The sequence below is a fragment of the Trichoderma harzianum genome, assembly GCF_003025095.1.
Source record: "Trichoderma harzianum CBS 226.95 unplaced genomic scaffold M431scaffold_1, whole genome shotgun sequence".
NCBI classification, from domain to species: domain Eukaryota; kingdom Fungi; phylum Ascomycota; class Sordariomycetes; order Hypocreales; family Hypocreaceae; genus Trichoderma; species Trichoderma harzianum.
In genome coordinates, this window is record NW_020209249.1 from 2,077,785 (window position 1) to 2,100,215 (window position 22,431).

The following is a 22,431-nucleotide window of genomic DNA, read 5'->3' on the forward strand; positions in this document are numbered from 1 at the left end:
TACACAACTCTCATCAATGACACGCTACCAGGTCCCGAGCTCCATATCCCCGAAGACCAAGTTGTCTGGATCAGAGTGTACAATGACATGAGCGACGCCAACCTAACCATGGTGAGAGAACAGCCAAAAGCACCAAGACAGATAAACATTCAGCAAAGTAATAACATAACTTACACCGCAACAGCACTGGCATGGCCTCGCCCAAGCAGCCGCGCCCTTCTCCGACGGCGCCCCCATGGGCAGCCAGTGGCCGATCCCGCCCATGCATTACTTTGACTACGAGCTCAAGACGCCTCTAGGAACGGCCGGCACGTACTTTTACCACTCGCACATCGATTTTCAGACGAGCACCGCAAACGGACCGCTGATTGTCGACGACTCGGGCCCGCCGCCGTATCCCGTCGACGGCGACCGCGTCATCCACATCCAGGAGCTGTTCGAGAAGTCGGACAAGGACATCTCCGACGGCCTGCGCGCGGCGCCGTTCGTCTGGTCCGGCGAAACAGGCGGCTTCCTCATCAACGGCAACACGATATCCAACTACCCCGTCGTCGATCCCGCCTCGGCGAGACTGTCCGTCATCGAAGTCGATCCGGGCAAGACGTATCGCTTCCGCTACGTCGGCGCGACGGGCCTGTCGTACGCGGCGCTGGCTTTTGAAAACCATACGAATATCGAAATCATCGAGGCTGACGGCGAGTACACCAAGCCGTACTCGACGCCGCTGCTGCAGATCGGGTCGGGCCAGCGCTTCAGCTCGCTGTTCAAGACCAAGACGTGCGCTGAACTGGCGTTGTTCAAAAAGCTCGACTTTTACTTGCAGATGGAGTCCCGCGATAGGCCGAGGATTATTGCTAGCTACGCTGTGCTGCGGTATTCGAATACCTGCAGTGCGCTGCAGCATCGCCACTTATACGGTCGTCAGGCCCCGACGACGACTCTGCCCAGCGAGAGGCCCATTGATCTGCCTCCGACGATCGAGGGCTTCCTCGATTACAAGCTGGAGCCGCTGGTTCCAAACGACGTTCCTTCGTCTGACGAGGTGAGTCGCCGCATCTTTGTTTATTCTCAGCAGCAGATAGACAAATACGTCTTCTGGACCGATAACGGCGTGTCCTGGGCCGACGACAACGTCGACAGGGAGACCTACACCATCAGCCCGTCCGAGCCCTACCTAGTATCCCTATACAAGAACACGTCCAAGTACTTGCCCGACTACGATGCCTCGATGGCCAACTATGGCCTCAACCCAGAAACAAACACGTATCCCGCCAAGCTCGGTGAAGTCATCGAGATCATCTTCCAGCAAGTCGGTGCCCGCTCCGATGACAGCAGGTTTGGAGGCGGCCTCGACACGCATCCATGGCACGCCCACGGTGACCACTTCTATGACATTGGCGGAGGACCCGGCGTGTACGATCCCGAGGTGGCCCAGCAAAGACTTGAGGGCACGCACCCGGTCAGGCGAGACACGACGATGCTGTTCCGGTACACGACGAATGTGCAGCCGGACCAGCCGTGGGGATGGCGGGCGTGGCGGCTGCGTGTGCAAAATCCAGGCGTGTGGATGATGCATTGCCATACGCTGCAGCATATGATTATGGGCATGCAGACGGTCTGGGTGTTTGGCGATGCGGAAGATATTCTCAAAGTCAAGCATCCATATGTGGAGGGATACTTGGAGTATGGCGGGAGTGTGAATGGAAATGCCACGCACCCTGCTGTGGCGGTACATTATTTCGAGACTGATGATGAAGACTGATCATTGTCAGTGAATGAACTGGTATAAAAGGATGATACTAGATGAGAGTTAATACACATGTTAACCGATGAGAACGCGGTACACTGGCAGCTCTGGAAAGACACATGGTGAACAATAGTTGCATCGACGTGTTCCGTAAAGACACATAATGAACAACAAGAGTTGCATTAACATGACCGCACCAATAAAAGGGTGGCTTCACAAGACGACATTCACACTGAACAAGAATGAAGAGGAGCAATGCACACGTAACACTGTGAACAGAGAGCATCTTGGGCTCAATATGTTAATAGTCTTTTTCCGTCGTTAGCCTCAGGGCCGGCTATCTCCATAGGAGAGGGAAAAGGGGGATCACGTAAGGAGAAACCCCCTCCTAATAAAGCAAACATCAAATCCGAGACTCCAGTCCACATATATGCCATTTTTTTAACCATTGATTGATATCGTCCACTAAAAGAAGAAAAAAAGTACTACCGATTTTTCTCCATTTAGTGAGCCAGAGCACGTCGGCGGTCACGCTCCTCAGCGATGGTGAGCTTGACACCCTTGCCCTTGGGCAGGGAGATCCAGGGCTTCTCCTGGCCAATGACGAAAACGTTGCTCTCACGGGTGGCAAAGGTGTTGTCAATGGCGTCCTTGATGTGGACGATGTTGAAGCCTCCGTCGTGACGCTCACGGTGGGTGATGACACCAACACGGCCCATGTTACGACCACCAGTGACCATGGCGACGGCGCCAGTGTCGAACTTGATGAAGTCGGTGATCTTGCCGGTGGCAAGGTCAATCTTGACGGTGTCGTTGACCTTGATCAGGGGGTCAGGGTAACGGATGCTGTAAAAGAATAATTAGCACTCGCACGGGGCAAACGGGGAACATACAGCCGTCAAATAAAGCTTCCATCGTCGTCGTCTCTGTTTCTTCTTCCTTTTTTTCCTCTGTGAAAAGAGGGAAAATGAAGAAAAGAAGAAAACAAATCAAGGGAGAGGTGAATTTTTTGAATATTTCTCCTTCCTTTTTTCCCGAATCGACCAAAGCTTGATCCAACGGCTGAATGATGTCTAACAGAACTCACGTTCTCGCATCGTGCGTGACCAAGAATGGGATTCCACCACGGCCGAGCTGAACGCGCTTGACCTTGCCCAGCTTGTACTCGGCCTCCTCGGCCTGGATTCGGTGGACGGTGAAGCGGCCCTTGGTGTCGTAGATAAGACGGAAGTTCTCGCCAGTCTTCTCGATGGTGATGACGTCCATGTAGCCGGCGGGGTAGGTGATGTCGGTGCGGACCTTGCCGTCAACCTTGACCAGGCGCTGCATCATGATGGCCTTGGTCTCGCGGTAGTTGAGGGCATACTTGAGACGGTTGCGGATGAAGACGATCAGGGGCATGCAGTCACGGAGCTTGTGAGGACCGGCAGAAGGCTTGGGGGCATAGAGACCGGACAGCTTGTCCAGCAGCCAGTGGGAGGGGGCGCTAAGGCGCTTCTGGTGCTTCTTGCTGTGGGAGGAAAAAAGTCAGTCGTCGCGTTTTCGTTGTTTTTTTTTTTTTTTTGCAATTGAAGCTATCGTCAACAGCATCAAGAGACGAAGAGGGGAATTGAAGCAAACAGCACCAATCCCATTCTCCTCTTCTGCTGGACAATAGAGAGTAACACTTCTCAGCATTGATTATACTCACATTCCTCGGGCCATGGTGACGACTGGCTGTTTTCTCGACGGTGATGAAAACGACGGAAGTTGGGCGTGGATCAAGAAGCAGAAAAGTAAATTGACGGCACACCTTTTTTTTTCTCTTCTCGCTTCGTGAGCGCCAATTGTGGGGGCTTTCTTGCCCTAAGGCTTGCCGTGATTGCCAAAACAGGCATGGAGAGACTGGAGTAAATCACGTGATAGAATTTCTCCACAGTGCCGCTGTTTTTCCAGAGTCCCACCTTTCTACGATAAGAAGATAACAGTCGCTCCCCATACTCCATAATACAAACTTCACAAGATGGATTTGATGAGCAGTAGGTAGGAAGGACAACGATGATGGCTTGGTGCTGTCAAGTATGACGGAATAAAAAATTCAATTAAATCAACTTTTGCTTGCTATTATTATCATCCCATCATGTGCAACATTAATGTGGGGGGTATATTATGATCCTTGCCAGTTCCTCTTCCATGCATGAGCTTACATAGCAGCCCCTCAAAGTAAAGTATCAAGCGTAAAAGGCTTGTGACAAAGGAAAGATGGTGGTATCATAGGCAACACAATTAACGTATCGCGGCATTGTCATGAAGTAAGAGTACGTAGAGATGAGACGTAAATGGAGGAGTAGGGAAGAGAGATGTAATCGGGTGACGCTGAGTGCGCTTGAGCCAGAGCCTTACCATGCGAGAGATCCAGAGTTTGTGCATGGTTTCAGTAGCCCGATGTAGTGGTAATCTGAGTTGTGATGGTTCTTGTCTTTATCTTTTTCTTTCCTTTTGTTTTCTTTTTTATTGCTTCTTCTTCTAGGAGAGTGCAGGTGCCAACTGAGCATCGTCTAGTAAAAGCCTGGAAATATCCATCTCGCCACCCGCTGCTGTGGACGCAGACTCGTCAGTGTCACGAGCCGGTTGTTGAGGCTGCTCCGTCGAGCCAGCCGTCAGGAACGGCCACTTGGGTAACTCTTCTTGCGAGGCTTTTGCAGGGTTGCCCTTTAATGAAAGTGGCGGAGCAGGCGCAGACTTGAATGAGCCGACCATGGTGGTGCTGACCATTGGCTCGAGGATGTTTGTAACACTGACATCTTTGGGCTGGAAAACACCCTTTTCAATGCGCTGGAAGATGTAGGGGAATTTGTTCCGTACCCGGTCTCGAAGGTCCGTAGGCTGCCGGGTGCCAAGGTGAAAACGCTCATCACGCTGGATCTTGGACCAAGACGCGCCATACTTTTCAAGGCCTTGCAGAATCTCTTGGTCGTCTCGATTGGAAAAGGCAGTTCTCTCCCGCCTCCGGGCCCTTCTGAATGGTCCCGTGATGCCGAGCCCCGCGAGATCCGACACTTTCATCCGATGAGCACGACTCCTCTTGATGGGCATGTCATCAAATTCGAACGGAATAGAGGCGGCCGGGTCCTTGCCCGACAGAGGCCCGCCTTCGGCTAGCAGAGTCTCTTGGGTCTCTTGAACTGTCTTCCCCGGACTCTTCTTTGGCGAAAGCGACTTGGGCCTTGGCTTACTCCTGAGCTGCCGTCGTCGTGCACGAGCCTTGACTTCATCAACCTCTTTTACACGCATCTCTTCGGGACAGCAAGTACGGAAGCGGTCCTTGAGATCGCCAGCAGAGCGTGAGTTGAATGTATAATCAGGGTCATCCAAGATGTTGGTCCATTTACCCACACCATGGCGATCGACCCCTTTGAGCAGGTGGTTCGTCTCCTCTTCTGTCCATTTCCGCCTGGGCTTGCTTGAACGCTTCCTTGTTGCCCTTGGTTTGGCCACAGGTTGGTCAGGCTCCGGAGACAGGCGGGGGCCCGGAGGGCTGTAGCTGAGCTCATGGAGGAGCTTGCTCTGACCGGCATCGGTGTCGTCAAAGGCGCTGGATTCAATGGGCGGGAAGAGAGCCACATGGGGCGGCGGCTCAAGAAGGCCGTTGATGATGGGTGGCATGAAGGGAGCCTGGTGCGCCTTTGGCTTCTTCGCGGGCTGTGGTAGCTGCACAAAATCATCCTTGATATGGATCGCTGGTCGCTTCTTGTTGGCAGAAGAAGGGGGATCATCGGCGGTTGCGGCTGTGGTATTTGAAGAAGAAGAAGATGATGATGATGCAGATGAGGAGGAAGAGTCTAAAGGGGTGGATGTAGACGCGGATGCAGACATAGAAGTGGTTGTGTCTGTGGTTGTAGTTGTGTTTGCGGATGTGGATGTAGACGTGGGATTAGACGTGGGATTAGACGTAGATGAGGGAGCATCATCTTGAAAATCCGGACCCTCGTTGAGAATGCTGGTGAATGAAGGAGCTGGCGGCGTGGGTATCAGCGGCATGTTGACCTCGCTCAACAGAAGCCTCAGCGGATACAGAGCCGAGCTCCCGGCATATTTGCCTTCTTTGGAGAAGTCGTTGTCTCTCCTGTAATCTGAATAGGCATTCGACTGATCTCCGATGAATGGTGATGCCAACGGAGCTCCGCTGCTAGGACCGGGAACAACGGCATTCCGGCCAGCACTGCCAAAGAATCTATCTGCCCGAAGGCCCTCGAGCTGCAGCGGCGGCAGAGGCCCATCGCGAGCCCCGGACAAGGGCGGCAGCTGTAACGTGGGCAGCGATGGCAGTGGGAGCAAGTCTGTGTTGGGGAGCTCCGGGGATGTCGGATCGTCGTTCAAGAGGTGGATCAGACGCGGCTCGATGGTAGCCATGGCGAGTTATCCGGAGTGGTGGATCTCGAGCAATGAACGATATAATAGAGTAGTAATAGCAAGTTGCCGGGTCGACGGAGAGGCACACGTGAGCGAGGGTATTCGAGATTTGGATTAAGACGGATCAAAGAGCGACCAAGGGGAGAGAGAGACGTGATGGGTGGAAGAGAGGATGATGGGAAACGAAGGAGAGGGAGAGGACGAAGAAAAGAGTGGGAGTTGGTTGAAAGAGTGTGTAAGAGTGTGTAAGAGCGAGAGAAGAGGGTAGAGAGAGAAAGAGAAAATGACCGGATGTGCCTATGCTATGCTCTCCCGCACTTCCGCACAGTGAGGCCTCGACATGTCCCTCCTTGTCTTAGTTGGCGAGCGAGGAGCTGGAATTCCGCGTTTTTGCTTGTCTAGCTGCAGCCCTGCTAATGCAATGCTACTGGTGCTGCTGCGGCTGGAGACCAATTTGGAGGGAGAGGGAGGGCGGGAGGGATCATAAAAGGGGATTGGTTAGGAACAGGATATAGCAGGACAGGCAGAAGGGAGAGAGGGAGAGCTGAAGAGCAAAGCTGGAGTGGTGTCAGCACGTGAAGCGCTCACGTTTGGCTGCTTGGGCGAGGCATGGAATTGAACTCGCGAAATGCGGTTTAGTGCTCGGGGAGACGAAGCCGAGACAAGCGCTATAATACGGGGAGTAAATAATTACTAGTAATTACTTAGCAACGGGTGAGAAAAGCAAAAGGAAAAGACGGGCAGAGAAACGAAAAGAATGCGAGGAAAAAAGCAACCAGCAAAGCAAGTGCTCGGCTTTAGATGCAAGCACGGCGGCGCGTCCTCCGGGGCCAGAGCACAGTACAGTCCATGTACAGGCGAGTTAGTGCCTCTGCTAACCTCAAGCGTCAGCCGGCAAACAGGGTGATGATTTGGAAGAGGGAAAAAAAGAGGGAGAAGGGGGAAGCAAAAAGGCAAAAAAGCAAAAAACGTCGCGTACTCGGTACAGGCTAAATGTGACGTCAAGGGTAGGGAGTTGGAGTACTGTGTACCTTTAAGTCTCGGCATTGGTAATAATCGCTAATGTCCACGTCCACGCATTGCTGCTCCGTCGACCCGAGAACTTTGCCAATGGTACTCCGTAGTACCAAGGTATCAATGCAACGTTAAGCAGTGATTCGATCATTGTAATAAAAGGAAAAGGATACAAAACCAACCAAAATAGAAAATGGTCGCATGCAGCTGCAAAGCAAGTTTTGGTCTCAATGCTGTCGCTGTTGGTTCACCCAGGCATTGTCCAAATGAACCCCCGAGTTATGCCGAACTGCCCTCTCACTTGTTCCTCTGGTCGTACGTTTGCGGCTGCAGCTGACTGATGCTCGGCACTAACATCCCCCGCCGTACCCAGTACCGGCAGTGTATTCAGAATGCTAGCACAGACACCCGAGCGAAGAAGGGGCGCTCAGGTACTGGTACAGGTGCCAGTACCGGCGGTGCAGCCGCACAGTGGTCGTCAGCGCCATGACAACAGCTGGAATTGACCCAAAGTCTCAGCTGAATTTTACTGCCCGAGGCGCCTTCGCTCTATGAGATTGGGTGAGTGTTACATGCTCGGTACCCTGGAGCTGCTCCTCCCTGGTTGGTTTCCCCAGGCTTTCAAATTATATCACGAGTTGCATCTGCATCTCGAGCCCAAAGAGGAACTTGCAGCATCGGCCCTCACTCACAGTCGGCGAGGGGCTGCTGTTTGGGTTGGACGGAAACATGCAATCCTCGTCGTAAATCAGCCAAACATCGTCACAAATTATCGCGGTGGTTTGCTGCAAGATTCAACGTCTCCACGCCTCCAATTTCTCACTCACTCGGTCACTTGGCTTCCCACTTCCCTCCCGCCTCTCATCGTCCGGCTCACACCACTCGTCATCCCATCTGCATCTCCATCTCCGTCTCCATCTCCGTCTCCATCTCCGTCTTCTGCTTCTTCTTCATCTTTCCCCCCTCATTTTCCAGACGCACATCGCACAAGCACATGATGGCCGCCTCTCTGCCGCCGTTCCCCCGCCTCGTCTTTACGGTCCTCGAGCCCTTGTCGCTGTAAGCCCAGCCCACTTGCTGCTGTATGACTATGTATCGCTTGCCCAATCGCGGCAACTTGAGACAGCCCACCACTCGGTTTCTCTGCTTTCCCCATCTCTCCCTCTCCTCTCCTCCTAAGCTTCTACTATGTATGCATAAAATATGGGGTTGACGAGATTTTGGGAGGGTGGCAGCAAAGCCCAATCACTCCTCCTCTGCCCAAAAAACCCACCGAAATCGCAAGAAACCACCGACTGCCGCGAGGATGGCAAGCGAGAGAGACTCTGTATCACTTCGTAACTGTACAGCACGAGTACGGCTAACCTGGGCCTGAGTAAATCACAGCGTGGCAGGCTTCGCCGGCGCTGTATACGACCCGGCATGGTTCGTGGCACAGCAGATCCCTCAGGACAAGCCTCTGGTTGCCTCGGAGAATAGCATCGTCATGGCCCATCAGCTGGGCAACATGTATCTTGGAATGTGCATGGTGGGCTTGGCCCTGTTCTGGACAACATCCGAGGCCAGAGTCGTCCGCAACTATCTCATCGCCCTCTTGATTGCTGATGCCGGCCACGTTGGCTTCACAATTTACGGCATGTCTTGGGACAGGTTCATAGACGTCTCTGGGTGGAACGCCATGGCTTGGGGAAATCTCGGGGCCACGGTACGCACATTTCCCCTCACTTGACTTTGATGATTCTCTCTCCCTCTCCCTTTGTCATCTGCCCTCTACCCTCCGGTTTGCCTTTCTTTTCTTTGGTCTCCATCAGCCGCCGCCTCCACTGCTTGCCCACATCTTATCCACCATGCTCAGGCATATGAGACGAGACCGGGCAGATTGAGACCGGGCAGATTGAGACCGGGCAGATTGAGACCGGGCAGATTTCAACTGCCGCTTGAGTAGCAGTGCTGCTGCATTTACTGCATTTGTTGGCATTGCAGCTAATCGTGCGTTTTTGATTCTACAGCTGTTTCTTGCTTTTACGCGTATTGCGTATCTCTCGGGCATGTTTGGCCCAGACAAACATGTGTCGGCCGCCATCCCGGCCCAGAAGAAGAGCAACTAAGGCCAAGGAGCTATAGTACGTACGAGTTTGATGATGAGAGCCGGCTCAACCAAACCAGATGATCTCTGCTCGTCACTAATGACCATGCCATGACCTCTGGCCCCGTCCCTGTACGCCACCAAGTGCATACTTGCGGTATTACGAGCACGATACTCTGCTTCTCGGTCTAGTGGGGCTCACGGCTCGCCCAACTACAATGACCAAGAAACTCGCCGGGCTTTGTCTTGGTCAGTCTGACTGCACAGAACAGACGCCGCCAGCTCTGGTCTAGACTCTTTGTCATGCAGATATTTCCTGTGCTTTTTTTTTCATGGCAGGTTTTTTCTTTCTTTCGATAGACCGTACAAAGGCAACGCAGCACATTACTGTACAGTACTCCACACTTGAATAGATTCCATAGTTTAGAAAACATGTTTTGCTTGAGTATCTCCATCAGCTGAGAAGCTTCAGCCATCTACCTTGCGCGGTTTTGAGTAACTTTCAAGTGCCTCCTGCTCGTACCCGGTACCTCGCTTGCTTCTCAGCTCTGTGAATCTGGCAATATCTCTCTCAGCTTCATCCAGCCCATGTCCCGCGTACACAGTACCTGCCCGGCTCACAGTTCTACAGTCTTACACAAGTCGCACAGGCCCAACAGCTTTGCGCCATGATTGCGTACTGTCCCATGCTGAATGATTCTTGACGCCTCAATTCGTAAAGAAAAGAGAAAAATCAGGTCAACAAGCCGACTTTGATGCTCTTGATAGGCCAGCTGATTATCTGTGCTCCAGTCCAGGCACGTCCAGGTCCGTTGAACAACAAAGTCCGTCACTTTTCATTGTCCCCTCCACTGTGGAGCTGCCCCCAGCAAAGAAACAGCACGTCGCCGCATCCGGCCTAGCGCATCGTGGCGCGCAGGGGACGATTCCCGACTTTTTAGAGGAGTAGGGTTAGGTTTCTAAGTAAGGTTTGGACGTCCATCGCGTTGCGCAAGCAAACAGACGCTGCTGAAGAACAAACAAAGGCAGCAAAAGCGAGCCGCTAATTCTAATTCTCTTTGACAGTCGAGATCATAAGTCGATTCTGTCGCAGGAGCCGTGTCCATTGTATTTCTTATCTTCCATTATTATTGTTGTTGATGTCTCTCCTCTCTCTCTCTCCTCGTCTCTTGTTCTGATTCACGGCCTCTGCTTTCTGCTTCTGTTTCCGCTTCTCCTACTCCTGCTCCGCTGTCCGGCACCTTGTCCCGCTTTACATCGTGTCAGATCTCATTGCAGCTAGTCCAAGATGCAGACCCGGCGGTCCAAAAAGGCCGTCGAGCCTCCGCCATCCTCGTCTCCTCCACAGCCCATCAGGAGAAACCCACCTCGAGCGACTAAGCGGCGTGGAAACGAGGCCGTCGCCAGGGAATCTAGTTCCTCCCCTAGCCCTCCTCCGAGCTCTTCGCCTACAAGACCGACGACTTCTCTCATCCTTCCTCCTCCTCCTGCTGCTCCCTCTTCTTCTCTCCCATCTCGGCCACCTCCGCCAGCAACCCCATCACATTCGTCCCCTGTGCTACCAAGCATAGAACCTCCAAAAGGTCTAACATCTGTGCCACGCAAAGGTTCCATTGTGTTTGATCCAAAGCCGCGTCGTGGCGCTCCTCGTCATCTCAGCGTCAGCAGTATAGCGACAAACCCTAGGAGGGACAACACTGACGACGAGTACGACGAGGACGAAGAAAGCATTGCCCCAGAACCCAAATCCACAGCTCAGCTGCTGGAAGAAGAAGTGGTCCAGCATGATGTTGAAGAGGCTGAGCATGAGATGAAGCTCGAGGCTGTGCCTTCTTTAGCTCGGGATGCCAAAAACCTCATCGGCCAGTTGCAGAACAAGTCACGGCCGTCTTACGAAAAGGTGCTCCTCATGAAACTGCAGTCATTCAAGGCGTCTCGCAGCATTTTCCAGGCTTCTCACCAGGCATCCCCTTTTCTCGACTGGGATTGGGTAGGCAAGGCGGGAGAGGACATCCCGGATACGGAGAATGCAGCCATTCCGCTCTCTATCAAGCTGGCAAACATTGCCACCGCTCTCATGCAAATAGAAAGCATCGAGTCTGAAGGAGACAATCCTGTGCCTTTTCTCGAGGCCGTAGACACCCTCTTTCCTCTGCATTTCGCCGCTGAAGAAACGCAGTACAGGTCAATGTCTCTAGAAATCCGCACCCAGAGAGCCATCGAGAGCATAGCAAGGTCACCTCAGGCTACAGACCTGCGCGGCATGCTGGGCCACGCGTTTTGTAATATGAACGCCCCAGACGCCCCGGGCGACTATGGCAGTCTTTTCAGCAAAGGCCCTTATAAGCCTCTAGCGGACCTCGATCAGCAATCGCTGGTAGATGTTTGTTCGCAAAGAGTCTCCAACATGTGGAAGATAATGTCTGATGGCGGCAAGAGAGGGATTAGGACTCCCGTGGATCTGCCCAGCATCCGAGCTCAGTACTCCCTCAAAGAGACGCTTAAAGACCTCAAAGAATGGCTCATGGACAGATATTCAACAGTTTCACATTTGTTGAACAGGGCAGAGCAAGAGAAAGTCGCCATGGAGAAAGAGAGGCTACGTGAGCAATGGCGCGCCGAAGAGCAGCGGCTATTCCGAGAGCAGCGAAAAGCTCGAGAGGAAGCGCAGCAAGCTCTTGAGGAAGAACATAGAGCTCGAGAGCAGCAGCAACGAGCCAAGGAAGAAGAACTCAGATCTCGAGAAAAAGCACAGCAAGCTAGAGAGAGGGAGCAAAAGGCTCGAGAAGAAGCCCGACAAGCTCAGGAGCGAGAGAAACGTGCTCGAGAAGCAGCAAAACAAGCCCGCGAGAGAGAGAAACGCGCCCAAGAACAAGAAAGAGCTCGCAAGGAGAAGGGGCGGCAAACTCGACAAGACAGGACTCGAAAGGCGGACAAGAGAGGGGCCCGCGAAGAAACATACCTAGATCTTCCACCCCTCAGCGACGAGAACAGTTATCCCGATCACGATTCTCTTGGCGGATCTTCCCAAGATCTGAACATCTCCCAGCCAGAGCCGCCGCCACAACGGTTCAAAAGCCGAGATAGAGAGTAAGTCCAATATGCTCCACCCTTCTTCCCCTTTGATCGCTAACATTTGTTTCTAGCAGCTCTTTATTTATGGGCAGACAGCTACTTGGTCTACTCGGTGGTGTATCTCTTACCCAACTACCTTCCTCGGGGCCCTCGCGCAAGCGATCATATCAGCAGAGTGAAGATCTTAGTGAGGTCGACGACTCTGGTGACAGCCAAGAAGAGGAGGAAGAAACATACGAAGAGGAGGAAGAAGAAGAAGAGGAAGAGGACGACTTTGAAGTGGACTCTCGGCCTAATAGAGGGGGCAAGGCAACTTTCTCATCCAGCGCTGTACATCAGCATCGAAAGTTGCCGACGGAACGCGACGATGGCAGATATAACGTTACCCAAGAGGAGCAGAGGCCTGTTAAAAGGAGCAAGACAGCTCCCTCATCCGCCCCCGTTCACAAGAGCCAAGAACAGCAAGTGGAATATCGTCGACCTACTGCTAGTACCTCCACCGCGCGGTCGCCTCCATCCGTTCCTCCGTCAGCCTCCCCAGACTTTGCCGCTATCCAACGGGTCAAGGATCAGGCTCGCATGAATGCGCGATTGAGCCAGCCCAAGTCTCTTAAAAAACGATTGGGCTGGAGCGATCGCGACTCTGCCACGTTGGTCGACCTCGTTGCCCGCCGTGCTGCCAGCTGGGCCATCATTGAAAGGGAAGACAGCCAGCTTTTCGAGCTTCCGCGGAACCAACAGGCCTACCGTGACAGAGCTCGCAACATGAAGGTCGATTTCCTCATCTCCGACGCGATTCTGCCACGGGGGTTCGACCAGGTCACGCTGAGCAAGAAGGAAATTGACCGGCTGCAGAAGTTGGGCAAGAATCATGCCAGGCGGGAGCGTGATGTAGACAGGAACGGCAGGCCTACGAATACAAAGGCCGATAGTAGTATGTCCTGGTTGGAGGATTAAGAGCATGGGTGCGTGGGTTAGTTGTTCATACGGTTTTTTTGTGTTTTGATGGCCAACGGCCACTTTATTTTTTTTTTATCAGGGCGCTCGCTTTTGGGGTTTTGTTTACGGCGGTGTCATCTAAATCAAGGAATATCAAGATCCATGGGTTTGGGAAACAAAACTTTTGCCGGCTTCTTATTAGTTTAGTTTACATATCTCATATTACGATACCTGTTAATAGTTATGGCATCTTTTATTAGTACTATTCTCGGTTGGCAATTAGGAGTGACAGCGTAAAAGAAAAGAAAAAGAAAAAAGGTGGTCAAGTTCAAATTCAAAAAGGATTCTACAAAAGAAGAAAAGACCTCTCTTTCATCCTATTCTACATCTGTCCAAGCAATTTTCCGCGCATACTCATAGATACCTATCCAGGGGCATTTGCTCTTTTTTCTTTTTGTTGTTAAAGCTAACGATACAAAAAAGGGGGGTGGAAACAAAGGTAAAAAGCCGCCAAGAATAAGTTTCCCATCATCGGGTATCGATCATACTGCTTCGCACCAGGCTGCGGGATAAAAGAGAAGAAATTACCATTCGTCGTCGCCGTCTCCGCAGCTCCAAATTCGGTCTCCCAAGGCGCAATCTTGGGAGGCGTCGTATGGGGAGGGAGGAAGGACATCAAAAGGAATGATGGGGGAATCAAAAGTCATTTGCGTATCAAGAAATAAGAAAAAAAAAAGAGACAAAAAGAAAAAGTTCCATCGCGCCAGCAACCTGTTTTCTCTGTCAAGAGTAGCAGAATCGCCCTGAACAAGAGAGCGGGCGGGAAAGATGCAGTAGAGACAGTCAACAACTCCGGAAAAGTGCAGGGATATGTAGCTTCTCCCTAATCACTCATACTCAGAGCCACAATTATAACATCTCTGAATCAAGGCTTCTCAAATGATGTTGGCTTTTTTTTTTTCGACAATGCAAAGAAAGAGTCTGACATTGGCGCTCCCAAGTACAAACAAAAAGGCCTGTCTCGCTGAAAAAAGGATCCCCAAGGCGGAGGCGAGGCCAGGGTATGCCATGAGCTAATCGGAAGCGGAAATTAAGGTAAATGGGGCCTCGGAGGATAAGGTATGCGAAAAGGTTGAAACAAAAGCAGGGTCCACACATATTGTCTGCAAATTGCTCAACGGGTCATGACAGAGACGCTGTGGTCTGGCCTTGTCAGAGTAAGGCTGTATGCAATGCTCTATCGCGCGTGGGGAAGATCACGGTGCTTGAGTCTGTTTGTTCGCCAGCCCTCGTACCACTGCTCCCTGCTGGCCTCGCGCAGCTCAGCACGCCATTCGGTAAAGACGGCCTCCTTCAAACGCACAAAGTCGCAGTGCTCCTCGTTGTAGGGGTCGGCAAATCCCCAAGGGAACTGCCGGCCGATGACGCTGGGCTCGTAAAGATCGGGGCTAATGATGGAAAGGGGAAGAAATGGCGCTTCTTCCTCTTTGGCATCCTCAGATTTGTGTCTGCGGATGGAGTTTGTAGAGAGCCTCTTGGAATGGCCCGGTGACGCGGTCGGCTTTTCGGCTGCTTCATCTTCCTCAGATTCTTCAGCTTCCTCTTCGATAACACTGCTACTATCTTCATCTAGGCCCAGGGACTCCAGAGGATCCAAGTTTGCCGTCTTGATGCTGTCCCAGACTGCCTTTCTGAGGACACTCATGTGCTTTGTGGTGATGGTGTCTGCTTTGGAAATGACGGGAATGACGGTTGTCTTGTGCTGAAGAGTCCGGAGGACTTGGAGGTCGATATCTTCGTCGAGAGCACCGAGCGTTCGGGCATGGCCATAGCTCCCATTAGGAATGCCATTGCGCGAAGCAGCAATTTTCGCCGTCGTAATGTTACGATCAAGGCGAGAAGGATCCATGACGTAGAAAGCCGCGTGGATATGGGTATCCTTGGCGCCCGGGGAGCGAACAACCTTCATTTCCTCGGCAAAGGTCTCTTCGAATTTGCTCTCCAAGAAAGACGACATCTCTCTCAACTGAAGGTCAACGACATTCTTCTCTAAGCCCTCAGAATCCCAAAGGGTCAGCCCAATTCGCTCGCCATCAATTTCAGTCTCCAGGTAGTGTGGGATGAAGTTGCCAACGGGTGGAGTAGGTATTTGGAAAACGTCTTCGTCCTGCCTCTTGGCCTGCTTCTTCGGTGGGAGTGCCAAGGCAGTCTTGAGGAATTCGAGAAAGGAGGTTTTGCCGGCGTTTTGGCTTCCGAGAATGAGAATGCTAACGGGATAGTTAGTCTACTTGTAGTTTGAGGTTCAATCAAGTGAAAGGGAGACAGGAAGAGTGTAGCAGCTGGGTTGCGGCTTACTTGAATGGTGTCGGATCCTTTCGTCTGCGGATTCTCCTTGGATTGTTAATCGTGCTCATAGCACTGCTGCTGGCATAGCTGTAGCGACCACGGTTCGTCATGCTCTCTGATCTAGCATAGGGATCAAAGGCATTGCTGGGAATGGGAGGGATTGGGATGTTAGCAGGAACGGCACGAGCAGGCTCTGCAGAGGAGCGACTGGACGATTCGCGGCCAGAACGGCTGCTTGGCATGACGGAACTCGACTGCAATTCGGGTGCGAAAGATTTCGAAAGCTGTTCGGCGCCGCTGAAGAATTCTGGAAGCTTGGGAGCAGCTCGAGGAGTGGGCTGATGCTGGCGATCGGGCTCGGCTTGGGCCTTTCTATTGCCCTTGCCCAAATCACCACTTTTTGTCCGCTTGAGAAGCATTCCGAAACTAGAAGAACGACGAGGCGAACTCATTGTTTAGCCAGCGATAGATTGCTGGATAGGGCTCGTAAAAAAGATGGGAGAGCCGTTGCTTAGCCGATCCGTTATTGCAATTAACAGAGATCGGGTATTGTGTCGCAACGATGATGACGACGGAAGCGGAAGTTTGGTCGGATGTGATCAACTTCTGAAACGCCGGATTGGATGAGGTAAGATTTAGGAGATTCCTGCTCAACTCCAGGGTCAGAAAAAAAAGAAAATCCGCAAGTGACTTGGACAATTTGTTTGCGGCCTTGGTTTCTGCTGCGCCAGGGACGCACTAAGAAAGTCGCAGAGGCGCAAGTCAAAGCAAACACGAGGCGCTAAAGCGTGGCCGTTACAAAAGAGAAAATCGCATACCCAAATATACAAGATGCCGATGCAGGTCTAATGCATCAGCTACGTAGGCAGAGAGGCGGGGAGGCGGGGCTTCTGCAGCGGAGACGATTCCAATTCGATAGCAATTCGTCACTAGATGGTAAAAGGAGGCGATTAGCATCCATTCAGAAGCGCAATGTCAGGGTTCTGGTCGCCAGCCGACGCGTTGGGGGGGTGTCAAAAGAGTCGACAGCTGCAGAATCATGCGACCGGGAGCTTGCGGGTAACTGAAACAGCCCACGAGTGCCTCTTGCGATTGTCTCCAAGCTCAAGCTTGAGCAACCCGAGCACTTGTCGCTCAAAAAGCAGCGCTATGCTTCCATCTCTGATTCTGCATCTGACATTGTCGCATTACTAGAGAGATTGTATTGACGCAAGGCTGAGTGAGCTTATTGCAACTTTGCAGCCAGCCAATGCCGTCACCAGCGCAACGCCACTCCACGATCGCCCTGCAGAAGCAAAAATAAAAGCAAGACATGAGTCCAGTCGCCGAACTCTGCTTCAACCTCGTAGCAGCGGTGTTTTTGGCAATTGGCGATGTTTTCGCATAAAATGGCGGTGATAAGACCCAATGGGAGAGAGAGAAAAGGATAAAAGACCGAAATGAACCACTCTCATTACTCACAATTGCGTTATTGGATGATTCGTTGTTTTGAAGGAGCTTTTTGTTTTTATTGTTTTTTTAGGTGATTTTGTAATTGTGTCTTTTTCTTGGTCCAGCCGAGACGCAGGGAAGATGGTCAAGTTGATCGTGGCAAATCGCAGGTGGTTCGCGGGCTCCTGCCTTGACTCGGATTGAGAAAGGAAAATGGAAAGAGAGGCAACAGGGCCGGGGGTTTTGCTGGAGCTTCGACACCGCTTTGACTCAGCTCGTGAACTTGCCCAAAGCTTTTGCGGTACAGTATCACCAGGGCCAGGGTCGCGGCTTACAGCCTCTTCGGACGGATGTCACAGCGGTAACGAGCGAGAAAAAAAAATAACAAGGACTGTCGGCAGCGTCAAGCGCCGAAGAAGCCAGGGGAGAAGGAAGAGGTCGTGGCGATGGCAGAGAGGAAAGGAAAGCGAGCGAGCGAGGATTCGACACTCTGGGAGAAAAAGCGTTGACAGAGGAGAGAGAGGGAGCGCGCATCGGCCTCAACAGCTTGCGCGTTTGTGCTCGTCCGTCTCTGGCCTTGCACCAGCTCTTGGGCTTCAGGGGAGCCACCCCAAGTGCTTGTTGGAGCGCCAATCGAGGTCCTACTTTCGTGATGCTAGGTGACCCCCGGCCCCATTCGCCTCTCCACAAGCCCATCTAACCAGCCCTGGCCAGGCCATCATGTCATGGCGATTGGAAGTCTCCTGCTGGCCAAAGCTGCGACCCCTGGCGAGCATGAAACACGGCATCTAAAGCTCCCTAGCAGATTCTTGATTCAACGCGATGCTTCGAGATCTTAGCCACGGCACACGGACAAGAGACTTCTAAAAGGTGGCATCTACAGTAGCATCTTGGTTTTCGTTGGCTGCAGATTTGGCCGCACACCCATTGCGCGCACAGGCTGGTTTGCTCATGGGCATGGGGGGTTTTGCAAGGTACGAACGGAGCATGAAGCATTAACTAAGTATTACCGAACACGAAATGCTGCTACCTACCACTACTCGTACTTGTACAGGTAGTACCGAGTGCTAATAAGTGCTAATAGCACATCCATTTCTGCAGGCTTGGGCTTGGCCCCAGAATGTATTCTATGCCTTGCTTGCCCGCACACGCATCAGACGGGGGTCATTGGCTTGCGACACACTTGCATCCTCCGCACCTCACATGCGCCCCTCAAATGAGATGTCCTTGAAACCAGCAAGGAGCAGACTAATTAACGATGCAAGAATACCCTCCCAAAAGATGATGGGATGAGGCAAAATTGGAATATTCTCGATGCCGGTGATTGCTCGGCGGCGATTTCAATACCATGTCGGATCTGTCTTGGGGCCTGAACCCATCCAAAAAGCCGGTCCTGTTTGTACGAGCTGTTGATAGAGAGAAGCTGGAACAACAAGCCAAGTCTCATCGCGGAGCTTTGCCCAATTCTTGGCACCGTCCCCTTGCGATCCCTGCAAGCGTTTAAATTGCAGGTCCGCTGCGATTCGCTATTCAACCTCGTCACGCTACTGGAGCACCAATCATGCATCGCTATTGGTTCCATTGGCGTCTTCTCGCGTGGGAAACATGAAACCAGCTTCAACAAGGCGCCACAGAGCCCGCCAGCTAGCCACAGGGCGAGGCTGGCGCTGGATCCAATAGAACGATGGAGACAAGAAGGTATTTCTACAAAGACGGAGCAAGTGATGTTTTGGATTACTCGTGCTCAACAACTCTTTACGAGCATTGTACTGACTTGTGGACGAGCAAAGTCAAGATGGTAGGGCAACAGTATCTACAGCTACCACTAATCTGGCCACATTTGTACAATACACCACGCAGTACGACGAGTACGGAGTAACACACAGCATCCAGCGGATATCGCCAAGAGCATCACCATCACACGCAGACATGGCAAGCAAGGGGACCTGCCGGTTGCCGTCTCAATGAGTGGTATATCGTCTATAATCGTACATATATCAATACATACACCAGGCTGACTGGGGATTCCGAATGCCAAACGCTCTTTTGCCCTTCTTTTTTTTTCCCCTCTATAAGAATCAATGCGGTCCAACGCCTCTACCAAAATGTCGTGGAGCACAGAACGTGGAAATGAAACAATAGACCATCAATATTTTACGGCCGCCCTCTTCAGCCCTCGAATACCTCGTGCTGCAGCTCGATGCCGTACTCGTGCGCCATATTCTTCATACGACGCTCCATCTCATCTTCCATCCCGCCGCCTAGACCAAGGAATTGTCGCAGCTTAAAGAAGTAAAAGGCGACATCTGTCAGTGTCATGACAGACTTGAATATGATGTGCCGCCATGCATTGTCCAGACGCTGCATCCAGGGGAGGTTTGGGTCCTCGTAGAGGCTGCGGCTTGCCCATTCGCCCATCATCTTGATGCGGTTGACAGGCGACCCCAAGTACTGATTGTTGCCCTGGACGATGCGCATGTTCCGGCCTATGAAGATGAGCTCCTTGGGCCACTTGTCCTCATCAGCAAGAATGTCGCGGATACCTTGCTTCATCTTCTGCTGCATGTAGTAGTGTCGCTCCGCCGGACTGAGACCTTCCATTGCCTTGATGTCATTCTGCATGGTGGACTCGCCGCCCTCGTACGGCTTCATCAATGTCGCACTCGCAAACATGTCTGCTGCCTTGATACCCCACTGTTCTGTGATATCGACAACGGTCTGGTTATCAAACGTCATGAGGGCTTTCCAGAATCTACCGTACTGATGGCGGAACTTGGGCGACATGTACACATAGAGGCCGTGATCAATCAAAACCAGCTCCGAGCGACCGTTGGGGAGACGTCGGATGAAGATATTTCCCGGGTGAGGATCGCAGTGGACGACGCCCCATTTGAAGATTTGAGCAGAAAAGAGGTCTACCATGGTGGTCATGACTTCTTTAGTAGTCAGGCCGAGGCCTCCTCTTCCACGAGCACCCTTCCACTCCTGGCGCTCTGGCTTGATCTTCTCCTGGTAGGGCTTTGCACGAAGCTCATGGCGGACAACATCCATGTCCAGCGGCGGCAAGGGAGTGCCCGCTCCTGGGCTGCCTTTTCCGTACCCGCCCAGCCATCTCGACGTCATGGCTTTCTTGTCCCACAGTCTGATGCCCTCTATCCATTCCGTCGTCAAGACTCGCTTCGTGGTGAGGTCGGAATATACCGTGGGGATATAGACACGCCCTTTCAGGCGGCTCTCCGAATTAACCAGCTCGCGCATGGTTTCTGAATTTTTCGCTTCACACAAGAAGTCGGTCTCTAGCTCTAGGCGCTCGGAGATGAACGGTACCAAGGTGTAGAGGGGTAGGTCGAACCATCTTGAAAAGATCCAGGTAACGGTCCTTGTGAAGTATACAGTCAACACCAGAATCTTGTGATTAGGTAGAAACTACCCGGAGACGAAAAACTCACTTGAAAGTCCATAGATCCCATGATATCTGAAGAGCGATTTCAGGCTTCTGGATTTTAATTGCAACCTCCCTCCCATCGGGGAGCCTTGCCCAGTGAACTTGGGCGACACTTGCGCTTGCGCGAGCTTTTCTCTCCATGACTCCGTAGCCCTCTTTTCCGGTGAAGCTGACGCCAAACACTTCCTCGACACTCTTGCCAAAGTCTTGTCGAATAACCGCCTCTACGGCTTTCCAATCGTCCTGCGGCGCATCGTCAAACATTCTACCAAACATCTTTTGGAATTCGGGCGGCAGCACCGCGCTCTGCATGGCGATGGCCTGGCCGATCTTGAGGTACAGCCCGCCGTTTTGCCGCAGCAAGTGAAAGAGTCGCTCCGCATTGCGCATATGGAGATCAGGCACAGTTCCTCCAACCCACGGCTCCGGTCGGAAATTGATTTTGTAGTCGAGGGCAGCGACCAGCGCGGTGCCAAACGTCCGAAGCGATCGCCCAATGCTGGAGGCGTAGACATTTCGGTCTACGACATAGATGGTACCGCCGACCGCGGCCGTGATGAAAATTCGACGTCCCCATTTCCGGCTCCCTTTATATTGTTTAGCCGCCCGTGGAGCCCCCAGAGATGCTGGAGACGGTGGCCGAAGAGGTTGGAATGGCCCCGAGTTCTGGATGCGCCGAACGAAGACGTCATGCCGAGAGGGCACGCGACTTCGCAGCAGAGCTTGTCTGGGGAGGCCCAGGCCGCTGCGACAAAGCGTGCCGAGCATTGTCGAGGATGGAAGAGCTCTACCGCGGCGTCATTCGGAGAAGAGAAGAAGAAAGGACTCGGACGAGGTTGGAATGATGGAAGCTGTCGGCGAGTGTTTGGTGGGATGGCGGGCAGCTTGAATAATTTCCCCGGCATATTGTGGCTCCCGGATCTCCGATCGGTGCCGACTAAGAGGTTGCTCCGAGGTTTGGCCACTTGAGATTACATATCAGGACGGACGATATATAATCTGATATGGGGTGGAAAGGGAACGATTAGAATTGCTTGGGTATCATTTTGCTCCTTCTGGCCTTCCATTGTCCTCAGTACGAGCATGCATTGCTTCATGCCTTGTTGAATGTTCTTCCTACGTATGCATTTAGATGATGCTTGGAAAGGTGCCTAATTGGATACTAGATGGAATTTACCACCGAGGAGCACGATGCAACGTTCATATTATAATGTAGATCTATATATCACACTGGACGAAGCAATGGCTTAATAAGAGGGGAAAATGATAGATTTTCAATTCAACGTAACAGCAGTTTACCCAGACAAAACAAACAATTTCACTTTCTGACCTCGTCAAGATGCTTGGTAATCTAGGGTATGTTGGTCATTACCTGTGTGGTGATGACGACATTTCGCACAGACGAGATAAAGCGATAAGATAGGCTCCCCTACTTCGTGTTCAAGTATACGAGTACGAGTCAAAACTATGCGGGGAAGAGTCAAGAGGTACGTACAGCACCAGAATATTGGGGCACAAAGCAAACAGCACATTCTTGCGTCATCTACTTCGATGCTGCACTACAGTAATTCGGCTTTGAACCTGATTTTATGCGCCTACAGAGCTTTTTGAGAGTCAATAGTGAGCATGTACTGAATCACCATCAACTACTACTACGGAGTATTAACTGGGCTATTTGGCTTCGCCCTTTTCCCACTAGCATCAAGCGAGCGACACGAGCCAGACCCATCCGCTACCCGCACAACAGGGGGCCCGTTTCGAGGCGCAACACGATTTGGAGCAGTGGCGAAACTCAGAGTGCTTGACCTCTGAAGGTCTGAAGGAGAATTCTCTGGTCTGCTGGTCGGGATACGCTGATGGAATGCCCACGCTGACGTCGTTACTGTGTGAGATGGCCAGTATCCTTGTTTTCGATGTCGCGGCGAAGCGCCTGATCTGGGTACATACAGTCTTGGA

At 52.2% G+C, this 22,431-nt stretch overlaps 8 protein-coding genes across 8 annotated transcripts; 4 read left to right on the forward strand and 4 right to left on the reverse strand.

Annotated features, from left to right (window-relative positions):
• Window positions 1–25: 25 nt before the first annotated feature.
• On the forward strand, window positions 26–1,862 carry M431DRAFT_515054 (multicopper oxidase). Its single transcript, XM_024920263.1, has 2 exons — window positions 26–111; window positions 185–1,862. The coding sequence occupies exons 1-2, from the start codon at window positions 88–90 to the stop codon at window positions 1,760–1,762; spliced, it is 1,602 nt and encodes a 533-aa protein (XP_024780292.1). The 5' UTR covers window positions 26–87; the 3' UTR covers window positions 1,763–1,862.
• Window positions 1,863–2,135: 273 nt separating this feature from the next.
• Window positions 2,136–3,251, reverse strand: M431DRAFT_502748 (hypothetical protein). The gene is made up of 2 exons (XM_024918205.1): window positions 2,835–3,251; window positions 2,136–2,593 (listed from the first exon to the last, which is right to left on the reverse strand). Exons 1-2 carry the CDS (start codon window positions 3,146–3,148, stop codon window positions 2,251–2,253), a joined length of 657 nt encoding a protein of 218 aa, XP_024780293.1. The 5' UTR covers window positions 3,149–3,251; the 3' UTR covers window positions 2,136–2,250.
• A 1,001-nt stretch (window positions 3,252–4,252) lies between these two features.
• On the reverse strand, window positions 4,253–6,139 carry M431DRAFT_477077 (hypothetical protein; the record flags this gene model as incomplete). The annotated part of the gene is made up of 1 exon (XM_024915537.1): window positions 4,253–6,139. The coding sequence occupies one exon, from the start codon at window positions 6,137–6,139 to the stop codon at window positions 4,253–4,255; it is 1,887 nt and encodes a 628-aa protein (XP_024780294.1).
• A 1,306-nt stretch (window positions 6,140–7,445) lies between these two features.
• Window positions 7,446–8,332, forward strand: M431DRAFT_191338 (hypothetical protein). The gene has a single exon (XM_024913206.1). It carries the CDS (start codon window positions 7,705–7,707, stop codon window positions 8,149–8,151), a length of 447 nt encoding a protein of 148 aa, XP_024780295.1. The 5' UTR covers window positions 7,446–7,704; the 3' UTR covers window positions 8,152–8,332.
• On the forward strand, window positions 8,148–9,261 carry M431DRAFT_71958 (hypothetical protein; the record flags this gene model as incomplete). The annotated part of the gene is made up of 3 exons (XM_024921969.1): window positions 8,148–8,212; window positions 8,540–8,858; window positions 9,163–9,261. The coding sequence occupies 3 exons, from the start codon at window positions 8,148–8,150 to the stop codon at window positions 9,259–9,261; spliced, it is 483 nt and encodes a 160-aa protein (XP_024780296.1).
• A 1,266-nt stretch (window positions 9,262–10,527) lies between these two features.
• M431DRAFT_489386 (hypothetical protein) lies at window positions 10,528–13,271 on the forward strand (the record flags this gene model as incomplete). The annotated part of the gene is made up of 2 exons (XM_024916668.1): window positions 10,528–12,329; window positions 12,386–13,271. 2 exons carry the CDS (start codon window positions 10,528–10,530, stop codon window positions 13,269–13,271), a joined length of 2,688 nt encoding a protein of 895 aa, XP_024780297.1.
• Window positions 13,272–14,490: 1,219 nt separating this feature from the next.
• Window positions 14,491–16,051, reverse strand: M431DRAFT_489387 (hypothetical protein; the record flags this gene model as incomplete). Its single annotated transcript, XM_024916669.1, has 2 exons — window positions 14,491–15,520; window positions 15,609–16,051. The coding sequence occupies 2 exons, from the start codon at window positions 16,049–16,051 to the stop codon at window positions 14,491–14,493; spliced, it is 1,473 nt and encodes a 490-aa protein (XP_024780298.1).
• Window positions 16,052–18,860: 2,809 nt separating this feature from the next.
• M431DRAFT_502756 (hypothetical protein) lies at window positions 18,861–21,558 on the reverse strand. Its single transcript, XM_024918206.1, has 2 exons — window positions 20,480–21,558; window positions 18,861–20,409 (listed from the first exon to the last, which is right to left on the reverse strand). The coding sequence occupies exons 1-2, from the start codon at window positions 21,241–21,243 to the stop codon at window positions 19,200–19,202; spliced, it is 1,974 nt and encodes a 657-aa protein (XP_024780299.1). The 5' UTR covers window positions 21,244–21,558; the 3' UTR covers window positions 18,861–19,199.
• Between the last annotated feature and the right edge of the window lie 873 nt (window positions 21,559–22,431).